The 14,393-nt window shown below is 43.0% G+C and overlaps 2 protein-coding genes across 5 annotated transcripts in view; one reads left to right on the top strand and one right to left on the bottom strand.

Annotated features, from left to right (window-relative positions):
• The window catches only part of IFT81 (intraflagellar transport 81), a 191,455-nt gene that overhangs the window by 20,082 nt on the left and 156,980 nt on the right, over positions 1–14,393 (top strand). The window lies entirely within an intron of this gene.
• P2RX7 (purinergic receptor P2X 7) overlaps positions 4,392–14,393 on the bottom strand; it is a 47,154-nt gene continuing 37,152 nt past the window's right edge. For 3 of the 4 annotated variants that reach the window (XM_078435827.2, XM_078435830.2, XM_078435829.2), the window contains 5 exons: positions 13,598–13,688; positions 11,985–12,050; positions 11,749–11,898; positions 9,864–9,965; positions 4,392–6,210 (listed from right to left, as the gene is read on the bottom strand). In XM_078435827.2, the coding sequence (XP_078291953.1) occupies positions 5,719–6,210; positions 9,864–9,965; positions 11,749–11,898; positions 11,985–12,050; positions 13,598–13,688 (901 nt within the window). In that variant the 3' untranslated portion in view covers positions 4,392–5,718. The remainder of the gene's footprint in view (positions 6,211–9,863; positions 9,966–11,748; positions 11,899–11,984; positions 12,051–13,597; positions 13,689–14,393) is intronic. The other variant, XM_078435828.2, reaches the window with a different exon arrangement.

The raw sequence follows: 14,393 nt of genomic DNA on the forward strand, positions 1-14,393 counted from the left end.
TGCTGGGTTGCTCGGTAAATGTTTGCTGAGGGAATTAATGAGATTAAATGGAATGGGGATAGAGAAAGGGGACAGGGGACATGGAGACTGTCCCTTGGATTTCTGGTTTGGGAAATTGAGCTGATGGCAGGTGACGCTATTGCTGAGCTTGGAACTTCTGGAGGAGCACCTGTGGGTGAGGTGGAGAGAGCAGAGATAGATAGTGATTTCTCCTTTGTACCCATTTGGTTTGCCTCTAAAGTATTTTAAGTAGAATATCTAGAGGTGGTTAAATATATGGGCCTGGGGTTTAGGAGTGATACTAGGGCACCATCCAAATAACAGGGGCGCCTGGGTGGCTCAGTTGGTTAAGCATCTGGCTCATGGTTTGTGAGATAGAGCCCTGAGTTGGGCTCCATGCTGACAGCGTGGAGGCTGCTTGGGATCCTCTCTCCCTCTCTGCCCTTCCCCTGCTCGTGCTCTCTCTCTTTCTCTCTCTCTCAAAATAAATAAACTTAAAAAAAAATAACATCAATCACTAGCTAGCATATTTAGACCTATGGCTAAAACTTTATTTAAAAAAAATTGTTTTAATGTTCATTCTTGAGAGAGACAGAGACAGAGACAGAGAAGGAGAGAGAACACAAGTGGGAGAGAGGCAGAGAGAGAGGGTGACACAGAATCTGAAGCAGCCTCCAGGCTCTGAGCTGTCAGCACAGAGTCCAATGTGGGGCTCGAACCCATGATCTGCGAGATCATGATCTGAGCAGAAGTTGGATGCTTAACCGACTGAGCCACCCAGGTGCCCCTGAAACTTTAAAAAATAATAATAGCCAACATTATTGAGTGCTTACACTGCAACAGGTGGTGAGCAAAGTGCTCTACATACATTTACACTTATAATATTTAAGACTTAAAACAACCCTTGGACACAAAGATACAACTGAGCATTCTAAGAATTGGATAAACTGCATGAGGCCACTGAGCTAATTAGTGAGGATTTGACTTCAGGTGATCAGTTTCCAGAGTCTCTTTCCTACTGTACCACGTGCTGGAATAGGCGTGCAATGGACCCCAAACCAAGATGAACCCTTTGCCTTTGAGGAGCTTATTTTTTGCTTCGAGAAATAGAATATAGCTCATAAGTTACCATACTCAACAAGCTTGCATAAGGCACTTATTCAACCTTGTCAAGAATGGCAGTTATGTAGGGGTGCCTGGGTGGCTCAGTTGGTTAAGCATCTGACTCTTGATTTCGGCTCAGGTCATGATCTCACAGTTTGTGAGTTCGAGCCCCGTGTCATGCTCTTTACTGATAGTGCAGGACTTGCTTGGGATTCTCTCCCTCTCCCATTCTCTCTGTCCCTCCCTTGTTCTTTCTCTCTCTCAAAATTAATAAAATGAACTTTAAAAAAAAGGCAATTATTTGGTTAAAATGGCCAGTCAGTGTTAGCTACCTCCTCTGCTGATTCCAGAAGACTCAGTCTCATGTGACCTTGACAATTAAGAGGAACTAAGGATGTTACAAATGCAAAATCCTCTCTGTGAATCATGTCTGGAAACATAATTTGTAATCCTTCTGGGACTGGAAAAGAGGAAACTGAAAGATCACAGTAAAAGCAAAAAAAGATAGTGATCTCTTCCAAAGAGGGCAGAAATGAGTCAGGGGACACTCGGGATTCCCAGAATGATGACTGCATGGGATTAGAATATGGGTTGAGAAATATATAAGCAGTAGGAAGTGAAAAACCACACCCAGTGCACACGTTTGGCTCATTTGAATAAAAGGGGGGTGGTGGTCCCAGTTTCTTGCAGGCTCTACAAGGCAGGGCTTTATACAGACAGTGACTGCGCAGAAACCATGCCAAGCCTTTTAATTTTTGAGGGCGGCCAGTTGGCCAGGAATTAGGGGTTTTTTAATCACCTCCTTTTCACCCCATTGGTGAGGGAAGTATTCCCATCCTAAGATTATGGAGATGGCCAAATGCATGACACCCATCATTACACAGGTGAAATTGGCAGCAGTTTATTAATCACATAATCAGAGGTCAGAAGGTTGCATTTGGGAACAGAGTGAACAACCAGAGGCAGTGGGAGGCAGTCATGTTTTGCAGTATCATGAGATTGAGGTGCCCTGTGGCTCCCACAGGAGGATGTGATTGTCTTTTGGATAATTCCATGGGTGGCAGAGAACTCAAACTCTCTATTCAGGGGTCAGCAGAAAGTGCATCTGCTCCATATGCCAGAGAAGGTCATTTGTCTAGGTGACTTCTTCTATGGGAACAGGTTGGGGAGGGGAATTTGCATTTAAGCCACTACGCCCTCCTGATTTCACCAAATGTCAAGCTGTAATGGTTCGTAGAACTTAGGGAAACCCTTGCTTACATTTACTGGTTTATTATAAAGGATATAATAAAAGATACAGATGAACAACCAAATGAAGAAGTACATAGAGCAAGGTCCTTAAGGGGCCTGAGCACAGATGCTTCTGTCCCTGTGGGGTTGGGGAACACCACCCTTCCAGCATGTAGATGTATTCATCAATCCAGAAGCTCTCCAAATCTCACAATTTAGACAATTTTACGGGGGCTTCGTTACGTAGGCACAATCAATTATTAACTAAATTTCCAACCCCTCTCCATCCTGGAGGATGCAGAGTGGGGCTCAAAGTTCTAAGCTTCTGATCATGGCTTGGTCTCTCTGGTTACCAGCCCCTGTCCTGAAGTTAGGAGCCCACCAAGAGTTGCCTCATTAGAATATAAGACACTCTTAACACCCAGAAAATTCCAAGGGATTTAGGAGCTCTGGGAACAGAGACCAAATATGTATCTTGGTGTCAGGAACTGGGAATAGAGACCGAATATATATCTTACTATGTCATAGTGCTTCAGTGAATATATGTTGAATGAAAGTGTCAATGAGTGACTGTGATTTGGGGATCTTCTGAGAAAAGGAAGTAAAAGCACTTCAGTTATCATAAATTATACATTACTTTTTATTATCAAAACAGTCTAGTTAAGACAAGTACATTGCCAAGCTAGAATTAGGAAGTGTTCAAAGACTTGTGCCCTCTGAAGAGAGGAATGCAAGTTCGTTACCAATGCTACATGAAATCTGTCAACGTTTACAAAAAAACATGAACACAGACAGGAAACAGTGACTACCCGGCAATTACCATATAGAATAATGGAAGTAAGTCCAAGGAAACAGTCCCTACAAAGTGTGATTCTCCTTGGGATGCCTTTGCTGATGACATTACTTTATGCAGTAGGCTAAAAACAAGTTACAAATATGGTGCATATTATTGCAGGAAGTGTCAGACATTTCACACACGGTTGGCATAACACATCACCCTCTCACCTAAAGCATCTGTGAGGAAGGTAGAGGAGAATAGTAGGTGGATCCAGTGACTACCTGTCATTCCACATTCTGACTCCATTTGGGATCTCCAGAGGTGATAGAAACCAGGGAGAAGGCACCAGAAACAAAAACAAAAACAAAAAAAAACCCCAAAAAAAGTATAAAGGCTCAGAGGTTGTCAGAATGGAGATCTGTAGCTCTTACATACAATTCTAGGAGTAAAAGTTTAAATTCTGAAGAAGTAATGTATCATTCACTTTTCAAAAAGATCTCATATATATAAGAAGTCCTATCTACTACCTCTGAACAGTAGCAAAAATGAAAGTTCAGTCTGGCCTAGCTTATTCCTGAGTTTAAAGCCAGATAAAATCCTGGGTCAAAAAAAAAAAGTGTCTTGTTCATATTTGATTTACATTAATACAGTAGAAAGCATCTGGTTTTCAAAAAGTATCTAAATGGCAAATATTGGAATATGTGCTAAAAAATCACAGATCCTTCATCACTCACAGTGTTGAATAGTGGTCTCTATTTATTCTTTAAAATAGTTGTTTAGAGGGGCGCCTGGGTGGCTCGGTCGGTTAAGCGTCCGACTTCGGCTCAGGTCATGATCTCACGGTCCGTGGGTTCGAGCCCCGCGTCGGGCTCTGTGCTGACAGCTCAGAGCCTGGAGCCTGTTTCCGATTCTGTGTCTCCCTCTCTCTGTGACCCTCCCCTGTTCATGCTCTGTCTCTCTCTGTCTCAAAAATAAATAAACGTTAAAAAAAAATTAAATTAAAAATAGTTGTTTAGAAATAATCAATTCCAGTGCCAAAACCGTGAAAAGGAAATCCTGAAGGAGGATCCTAAAACCTCCTGACTCTCCATTTTCATATTCTTAGCAGTTGACGTATAGAAATGGTAAAGGTTTGGGTGTGAGTTACTTTTTAAGGAGCATCCAAACCTCATCCATTCTAATTGTCTGCAAAGTACAGAACGTTAAAGGCATAAACGTGGCCTTTTCTAGTTTTTAACAGCAGTAGCTACTTCCAGTCATAGAAGTAGGATGTGGATTAGAATGTATTGGGTAGCTCAGCAGTGAGATCGGATGGATTGCAGAGCTGGTCTGGTGGGTTACCTGATTTGGTCTGCAGCCCCGATAGAATTGCTGAACAGACACCTAAGCCCCTAAGGGACTTCTGTGGTGGTCCAGGTATAGGCTGAGCCTCTGTTCCAGTGAGTCAGGCTTGCTCTCTGTCCCAGTCATCTGTTGCTGTGTAACAAACAATCCAAATTTAGTGGCTTAAGACAACAGTTCCGTGGGTGCCTGGGTGGCTCAGTCGGTGAAGCGTCTGACTCGATTCCAGCTCAGGTCGTGATCTCATGACTCGCTGGACTGAGCCCCCGTCAGGCTCTGTGCTGACAGTGCAGAGACGGCTTAGGATTCTCTCTCCTTCTCTCTCTGCCTGTCCTCCGCTTGCACGTGCTCACTCTCTCTCTCAAAATAAATAAACGTTAAGACAAAAAGAACAGCAACAGTTTTGTTCTGCGGGTTCCCTGGGAAGCGTCTCATGCAATTGCAGTAATCTGTGAGCAGGGTGTGGAATGACCTGAAGGCTTCTCTCCCATGTCTAGTGAGTGGGTTTGGAAGGCCTGAAAGCTGGGGACTGGTCAGGTGTCTCTATTCTCCATGTGGCCACTTGCGCTTCCTCACAATAGGGTGGTCTCAGGATGGACGTTTATACCGGGGCTAGCTTCCTTCACAGCAGATGTGTCAAGGGACAGGAAGTAGAAGCTTCCTGTCAGCCTCAAGACCAAGACCCCAAAGCTGGCACAGCGTTACTTGTAGTACTGGATAAAGCAATCAGAGCTGCCCAGATGCAAGGGGAGGAGACATAACCCTCAGGTTCTGAGGCATCAGCGCCGAAGAATTTGTGGCCACTTTTAATCATCCACATTTTCCAACCAGCACCCAAACGGTTTGTTAGGGTTTGTTTGTAGTTGTCCATTATCCCGCTCTGGCCTCATAAGGAGCTGCTCTGCATTCATGTAGCTCTTTGTGCATGAACAAGAAAGTTCATGTACACTCTCCCAATTTGTCCTCCCAGTATCTCTGTGAGATAGGTTGGGTAATAGGGCAACGAGGAACAGAGGTTAAAGGCCTAGGATCACACAACTTCCCAGTGACAGAACTGAGACATCAATCTGAATTTCTTGACTCGGTCCATGCTGAGGGGTTCTGGCTTTTGTGCCTATTTGTTCGGTCTGCTCTCTGACACACATAGAGCTGCAGGAGAGGAAAACACATTTCCCTTTGGCTGAAAATTTGGCTACAGATCTTTGCAGGTCAAGCTCAGGTTGCAAACAAAGGTCATGTTCACATGACTGCTCAGCCCCGTGCCTTCAGTAAGGACTCTTGAAGCCACTGTACTGGCCTTCACTCTTGGGAAACTCTCTCCGGATCCTCCAGCGGCAGCAGCTGGGCAGGATGGCAAAGTCAGCGAGGTCCTGGGAGCCGAAGCGCCAGGTGGTGTAGCACCTGTAGGCACAGTGCCGCAGCTGGCTGTTGGCATTTTCGTCCAGCGCCAGCAAGGGCTCCTGGTAGAGCAGAAGGAACCGCAGGACGCGCCGGGACAAGACGAGCTTCCTGAATGGCTCCGAGGTGGTGATGCAGGCGCCAGCCTTCTTCCGACAGCACAGCTCCTCCAGGCACCTGTGGCTCTCAGGGAGTTGGGACGGGAGGCAGTGTCCACACTGGCACCAGGCAGGGCTGTCGCCGAATCTAGGAGTCACTTCACTTAACAGCTGCATCTCCTCCGGCTGTCCAGGTATAGGGGGTGGGTCACAGAGAGACATGGGCAGCCTGGACAAGTCTGTGAAGTCCGTTGAGGGTCTCTGAAAAAGTCAAGTTTCCAAGCCCATCAGCAATGACAACCCCTAGGTGTCTAGGTTCTTTAATTTTGGTATTAATTTATAAAATTACACCTAATATCCCGTGAATAGTAGCTCTCATTTATCAAATGTATGTATGTATCAAGACTATGCTAGTGTTTTATAAACTCGACTTATTTAGCCTTTGAAGAACCTCATGAGATATGTGTCCTTATCTCCATTTTACAGATTTGGAAAGTGAAATTCAGAATAGCCAGGCCTCAAGGCAGGTATCACCTCTTCAGAGAGACTTTCTTGCCCTGACCACCCCAGTCTAGGGAGTTCCCGCCACCCAGGTCATTTTCTTGGCGCATCATGAGATACTGTGTTCTTCATCGTCCTTATCACTATCTGAAATAATCTTCCTAATTGATATGTTCGCCTGATGATTCTTCTTCCACATGAAAGCGTGGGCCCTGTCTGCTTTGTTACTGATGTATCCCCAGTGCCTAGGACGGTACCCAGCACATTGTAGGCAGTAAATGTTTGTTGACTTTGCTCTGTCTCTCCCTTTCCACCAGGGTCCTTCTTCCGGCAAATCCATTTGTTATCCTCCAAGAAAAGTTGCCATAATTCATACCTGTTCTTTGTAACACAGACCTTCATTCACAGAGTTTGAGTCTGTACCTTTATTTATTTTTAATGTTTGTTTATTTTTGAGAGAGAGAGAGATAGAGTGTGAGTTGGGAAGGAGCAGAGAGAGAAGGAGACACAGAATCTGAAGCAGGCTCCAGGCTCTGAGCTGTCAGCACAGAGCCGGACATGGGGCTTGAACTCACGAGCAGTGAGATCATGACTTGAGCTGAAATCAGATGCCCAACCTACTGAGCCACCCAGGTGCCCCTGAGTACATTCCTTTAAATTAAGTAGTTCTTATACATGAGCGCGTACCGCAGCACTATTTACAATAGCCAAAGGGTAAAAACAACCCAAATGTCTGCCGACGGATGAATGGATAAAAATATGTTATGTCCAAAGACTTGTACTTTCAGAGATCATTTCTATAGTTTGTTAAAAATATGTTATATCCATGCAGTGGAGTATTATTCATCTAAAAAAAAAAATAGGAGCAATGTACTGACACCTGCTACAACATGGATGAACCTTGAAAACATTATGAAAAGTGAAAGAAGTCAGACACAAAAATCATACAAATTTTGTATGATTCTGTTTATATGAAATGTCCCAGATAGGTGCATCCATGCTGACAGAAAGCAGATGGATGATTGCCAGGAAAAAAATTATTTCCAGGGACCAGGGGGATGTGGGTATGAGGAGTAACTGCTGAGTGAATACAGGGTTTCCTTGTGGGTTGATGAAAATGTTCTGGAACTAGATAGTGCAATGGTTGCACAGCATTGTGGATAAACTTTTGAATTTTGAATTTTAAATGTCACTGAATTGTACACTTTACAATGGTTGAAATGGTAAATTTTATGTTGTGTGTATTCCTCCCTGCCCCAAGTTCACATTACACCCAAATCCAGCAAGGACATTTCAAGAATGGAAAAATTTTGGCCAGCCTCTCTCAATAAGAGATATAAAATCTTAAGTATTTGTGAATCAAATCCAGCAATAAATACAAAGAATAATACATTACATTCAAGTTGATTTTATTGCAGGAATACAAGGTTGGCTTAATATTTGGAAATCAATTTGTGTAATTCACCACATAACAGAAAAAGGAAAGCTCATTGATCATTTTTTTAAAAAGCAGAAAAAAGCATTATTTTAAAATTCAGTATCCATTTATGATAAAAATTCTTAGCAAGCTGAGAACAGAGGGGCTTCCTTCCTTTCTTCCTTCTTTCCTTTCTTCCTTTCTTTCTTTAATATTTTATTTTTGAGAGAGCATAAACTGAGGAGGGGCAGAGAGAGAGAGGGACAGAGGATCTGAAATGGGCTCTGCACTGACAGCAGCGAGCCAGATGTGGGGCTCGAACTCACGAACTGTGAGATCATGACCTGAGCTGAAGTCGGACACTCACCTAATTGAGCCACCCAGGTGCCCCCAGAGGGGACTTTTCTTAATCTAATAAAGCATTCATTAAAACCCTACAGCAGGGGTGCCCAGGTGGCTTGGTCAGTTAAGTGTCTGTCTCTTGATTTCAGCTCGTGTCTTGATTTCAAGGTTCATGAGTTTGAGCTCCATATCGGGCTCTGTGCTAGCAGTGTGGAGCCTGCTTGGGATTCTCATTCTCTCCCTCTTTCTCTGCCTCTCCCCCACTTGCTTGCATTCTCGCTCTCTATCTCAAAAATAAATAAATAAACTTAAAAAAAAAAAAAACCTACAGCAAATACTATAGTAAAATATAGAAAGTTTTCTTCCTGAGGTAGGGAAGGAGACAAAGAGGCTTGCTATTACAGCTTCTGATCAGTATTGTACCAGAGGTCCTAGCAGGTGTAATAAACACCAGGAGCTGGAAGAGGCAAAGAAGGATCCTCTAGAGCCTTCAGGCGGAGCCCTACCAATGTTTTGATTTCAGACTTACAGCCTCCAGAATTGTGAGAAAATGAATTTCTGTTGTTTTAAGCTACTTAATTTTGTGGTGACTTATTATGGCAGCTATAGAAATAATACAGTTAGTGAAGCTATCCGGCAATCAGAGCTGCTGAGGAGAGTGGGAATTAAAGCACTTCCTTTAGGAGTGGCTGGGTGGCTGAGATGGTTAGGTGACCTACTCTTGATTTTAGCTCAGGTCATGATTTCATGGTTCATGAGATCGAGCCCTGCATGGGGCTCTGTGCTGACAGCTAGGAGCCTGTTTGGGATTCTCTCTCTCTCCCGATCTCTCTGCCCCTTCCCTTCTCAAAAACAAACAAAAAACAAACCACCCCCTTTAGAGAATGGTTTGGTAGTATCATATGCCTGTCTTCTGATCCAGCAGGTCCAGTTGTAGGTACTATATGTTTACCATGGCAGAATTTTTGGCATGAGCTCCAAACTGGAAGCTACCCAAATGTCCATCAACTATAAAAGGGATAAATAAATTGGATGTTTATAAAATGGAAATGATACACAATGAGAATGAACTATTGCTATATTCAGTGTTATGGATGACTCACAAAAATAATGTTGAATGAAAGAAGCCAGGGGCGCCTGGGTGGCTCGGTCGGTTAAGCCTCCGACTTCGGCTCAGGTCACGATCTCACGGTCTGTGAGTTCGAGCCCCGCGTCGGGCTCTGTGCTGACGGCTCAGAGCCTGGAGCCTGCTTCCGATTCTGTGTCTCCCTCTCTGTCTGCCCCTCCCCCGTTCATGCTCTGTCTCTCTCTGTCTCAAAAATAAATAAACGTTAAAAAAAAATTAAAAAAAAAAAAGAAAGAAGCCAGATACTCCACAGAGTATATACTAAATACACATAGGATTCAAATTTTATAAAATTATGGAAGAGATAAAACTAATCTTTGGGTGCAGGATAGTGATGACTTTTAAGAGAAGGTAGTGTGATTGGGTGGACGCATGAAAAGTGTTTCTGCTAATAATATTCTGAGTGCTGGTTACATGTACTTAACTGTGTTAGAATTCATCAATTGTGACTCACCCAAATTGATAGATATATTTATATTTAATAATAAATTTTCTTTAAAAAAAAAAAGACTAAATGTTTTAACTTACTGGGACTTTTTCACCTTTGACACCTTGCAGACTTCTCCCAAGTAGCCTCTGGTCCACCATTCTAATGTGGGATTCATCCACAAAGGACACATATTTTAACGTCTAGGAAAAAAGGGTTAAAATTTTTACCCATTTTTGTACAGAATTATCAACAATCACACACCTGAAACATATCTAAAGGCAAATGTTATTCCTATTTACCCAACAACATACTGTAGAGAAGCTGACCAAAAACTCTTGCTAGCCAAGAATGATGTCTGAGTCTAAAGGTAAATTAGCTGTGGAGCCCTGTGCACGTAATATGCCGGCTTGGAGTCTCCTCGGTTTACCGCCTGCTATTTTTAAGTCTCCCACGTGCGATGTAAAAGTCCTTTGTTGTGTTCCCTCAATTTCAGTTACTCTAGATGGAATATCTCCAGAAAACTGTACTATTGCAACTTAAGCTGTTTATTATTTTTGTCGAGTTTCATCCCATCTTGGGCCGTGAAATGGTAATTGTTTTCAGTTTCAAAATGAACTTTTATTTCAAATTGTATAATACAGGTACAGTGGCCGGTGAATTGTGCATTCAGCTGCTGGGAAAGAACAATAATATTCTTGGATGAGGGAAAGACAAAGAAACCTTCTTTGTTGTTTTAGGTACTGGAGATCTCTCCTTGATGGGGGGAAATCATGGAACCAAGTGTAGGGGACTTGCTTACTAAAACCCAAATTAAATAAGTTGAAACAATGCAGATGAACTAAAATTCCCTTTGACAAGTCCCCCATTCTAGGCTCCTCTGCAGAAGGAATCACTGTTGTCACTTTTGTGTGTGTCCAGTAACTTTTAGTGTACATGTTACCCTCCCTATACACAAATGTGTGTGTATAATAAATGTGGAAAATATAGAGAATACATATATATGGAATATATGTGTGTATTTGTGTGTATATGTGTACACATATAATATACATGTAGAAAACACATAAAGTAAGTATATGTCTGTAGTTGTGTTTTAGCCTACATATCATGCCATATATGTTGTCCTGTAGTTTGCTGTTTTGCTTTCAACAACGCATTCTGGATGTTTGTTCATGCCGGTACTTATGACACAGTGGTCCTGAAGATGCATTCTGGATTCTGAAACCAGTCTGCCTAAAGCTGGAATTTCAGCTCTGCCACTGAGTAGCTGTATGGCTTTGGGCAAATTACTTAACCCTCCTGCACCTCAACTTCCTCATCTTTAGAAAGAGATGACAGTAGCATCTATTTATAGGGTTGTTGTGAAGATTCAGTGAATTAATAGATATGAAGCGCTTTGAAGTGCTGTAAAATGTTTGCTCTTATTGTTATCCACCTCATTCTTTTAAACTGGTGCCTGGCACTCCTTGCTATGGACCAGTCATAGTTTCTTTCACCATCTGCCTGTTGGACACTTGGGTAGATGCTCTTTCTTCACTGTTACAGACAGTGCTGCAATGGATCAAGTGTACATGGTACCGCTTGGGCACTCACGTGAGTGCTTCTCAAGGGCAGGTATGGAGAAGTGGAAATGCCAGGCTGTAAAGTATGTCCCACTTAAATGTTACTAGATACTGCCAAATTGTTCTCCAAAGTCATTTTACTATTATTTTTTTTTTGCTGAACTAAATTAATAACTCTGATGAAATTGACAAGTCCTAGAACATAAAAATTTGTTGTCCCTCTATCTTGCCTCTTTATTTTTATTTCTATTCTTCCCTAAGACCAAAAAGGATTCATCTGAGAGTGGTGGATCAGGGTAGAGTGCACACACTTGTCCACCATGGGATTACACTTGTGATTTTGGCCTTATTTTTGCACGGTTCTCAGTGATCTGATGGACTTTCTGGGTGTTTTGGCACCTCCTGACGCGACGCGCCTTACCGCCTTGGGCTCCACGATGGTCTCACACTTCTTCCTGTAGTAGTATTCATTGACTGCACAGCATTCACAGCACTTGAAACATGGATAAATGTGGGATCGGCAGCATTTACTCGAGTAAGTGTTGATGAGAAAGTCAATGAACAGAGTGGCCTGGGAAAAAACCCAGACCAGGGCCATGTTAGTGAGATTTCTTTTTGCCAAATCACTTTCCTAAAGCACGGGAAAGAATCCCTTACCAAACCAAAGTAGGAGAGGGTTGAGCCAATGTACACGACCAGCTGGATAATGTCAAATTTCCCTCCCTGAAAACAGAATGGAAAAGGTTACGTCATTGACATTCAGAGCAGTGCTCTTTTGCTCTAACATGTAATTGTTAGCTCCAGCAGAGGAGGGAGTCTGTGACCGTGACTTCCATAGATGAGTCCAAGTTGTTCACGGTAACAGAGGCCACAGAGACTGAAAATAGGATACCCATTCGTTCTGCTTCTGCCTTCTGGGATGTGCTCAAAAACATGAGTGTTTTAAACAAAGAAGCACTGGAGTCCACACACCAAGAGGAGAACCATTAAAGGTTTGTTGTTTTTCCATACAAGGTGAGACTTTCAGACAAATTTGCCCTAAAAGTGGTTTACGATTACTTTGGAAGCAGAGGGGAAGAATGTCTGCATGGTCTTCCCTTAGGGGCCCTTGTGGTTTTCATTCTCGGTGGTCTTTCTGTCCTCTCAGTTTCTACCTCATTGACTCTTGTGCTGCTTAGCACTATATGACATAAATAATATACTGTTGGAGAAGGCATTGTGAGCATCTATGGATTTTGCATGCCCAGCATCCCCTCCCTCCTTATTCTGGAGATAGCACCCCAGTTTCCCTTTGGAGAACCGTCTCTGTCCATACTTGGTCCATGTAGTTTGCAGGCAAGGAGCTGGTTCAAGGCAAGTCCAAGATCAGTATTGAGAGTATGGTATGATCCAAACATAGTGATTATTTCAGCAGTGGGCATGGGGCTCATATTGGGCCAGTCAGAGCCAATGGCATCTGCCTGAGGCCTTTGATGAAACTTTTAGCAAAGACACGTTCTCTTTGTATTGAGATTGCTAACCTGGCAAGATATAAGGAGCTGCCTGAAACCACTGTGTAGAAATGGACAGCTGAGGATGATGCCAAAACAGAGGAGAACATATGTAAGAAATGGAGGGAGGCATATTCCTAATGATGTTATTTGAACATCTGGATCCAGCCATGCCTGAATCCTGAAAACTGCCCCTGAGTTTTTTAACTATGTGAAATTAAAAAAAATTTTTCCCCTAAGCCAGTTTGAGTTGGCTCAAAGTTGCAAAGGGATTTCTTTCTCTTTCTCTTTTTCTAAGCATCAGAGTATTTTTTTTAATGTTTATTTATTTTTGAGAGAGAGAGAGAGTGAGTGAGAGAGACAGAGCACAAGTGGGGAAGGAGCAGAGAGAGAGAGGGAGACACAGAATCTGAAGCAGACTCCAGGCTCTGAGCCGTCAGCACAAAACCCGACATGGGGCTTGAACTCACAAACTGTGAGATCATGACCTGAGCCGAAGTCGGACGCTTAACCGACTGAGCCACCCAGGCGCCCCTAAGCATCAGGGTGTTTTTTAAATTGAATATTAAAAATTTTTTTCCAGTCCCTTTCTTGTACTCATCAGATGACTTCATCGTGGACAGGACCCCAAGGACACTTCTTCCCCCTCTTATCCCACATGCTAATGCACAGTGCCAGCTCATGACTATGGTGGCAACATTCACCCCTTCAGGCACTACAACAATAATTAGGATGCAGTCACGGGAATGGAGGTGCCAGTGGCTGGGAGCAGAGACTTACGGTGCCAAAAACCAGGATGTCAAAACGGATCCCAAAGACTTTTATCAGAGTCCGTTTTTCAACGTTGTTTTCCTTATAGTACTTGGCATATCTGTAGGAGGAGAAGGAACCATGTTTATAAAGCTCTATCTGAACGTGCTGGTATTTCATGAAAGGAAAACCCCAAACAGGAGCTGGGCTAGTTTTTCTTGTTCATCCTGTAGCTCTGCTGCAGTGGACAGAGTGAAAAACATAATCTAAACCCACAAATTACTCTTTTGAAACTGAAGATCATTTCCGTACAACACCTCTTCTTCCACAATCACAGAGCTATGGAAAATCTGCTTTTCATTTAAGATTAAAATGAGCAATTTTTAACCAATACAGGGTTCACAATGAGCAGAGAAATCTTTAAAAATAGCTTCAAGCAAATCTGATTATTTCTTAAGAGGTTTTGGCTTCTAGAACAAAGTGGGGTGGAGGGATCTTAGATACTAATTGCTGCACTGGGGATACTTGTCCCTCAGCAATCTGTTCTAATTGTATTTTCTTAGGTTCTGTATTTGTCTATTTGCATCTGTTATCACAGGGCCAAACTAACAGCCCAAATTGTTTATATCTTCCCTGTGATTCAGCTTTTGTGGAGTGAGTGAAAACCATGTTAGGAGCCCTCTGACCAATCCTGAATCCATATCCCCAACCACCCCCTCAAGCCCCGGCCAATATTTCTCTGGTGCCAGGTCACCCAGGGCCAGGTACCAGACAGTTGGAGACTGCACCTGTAGCCCAGAGCCTGCCCACATTACTCAGGCCAGCC

Source organism: Panthera onca, chromosome D3 (assembly GCF_046562875.1).
Source record: "Panthera onca isolate mPanOnc1 chromosome D3, mPanOnc1 haplotype 2, whole genome shotgun sequence".
Lineage (NCBI taxonomy): Eukaryota > Metazoa > Chordata > Mammalia > Carnivora > Felidae > Panthera > Panthera onca.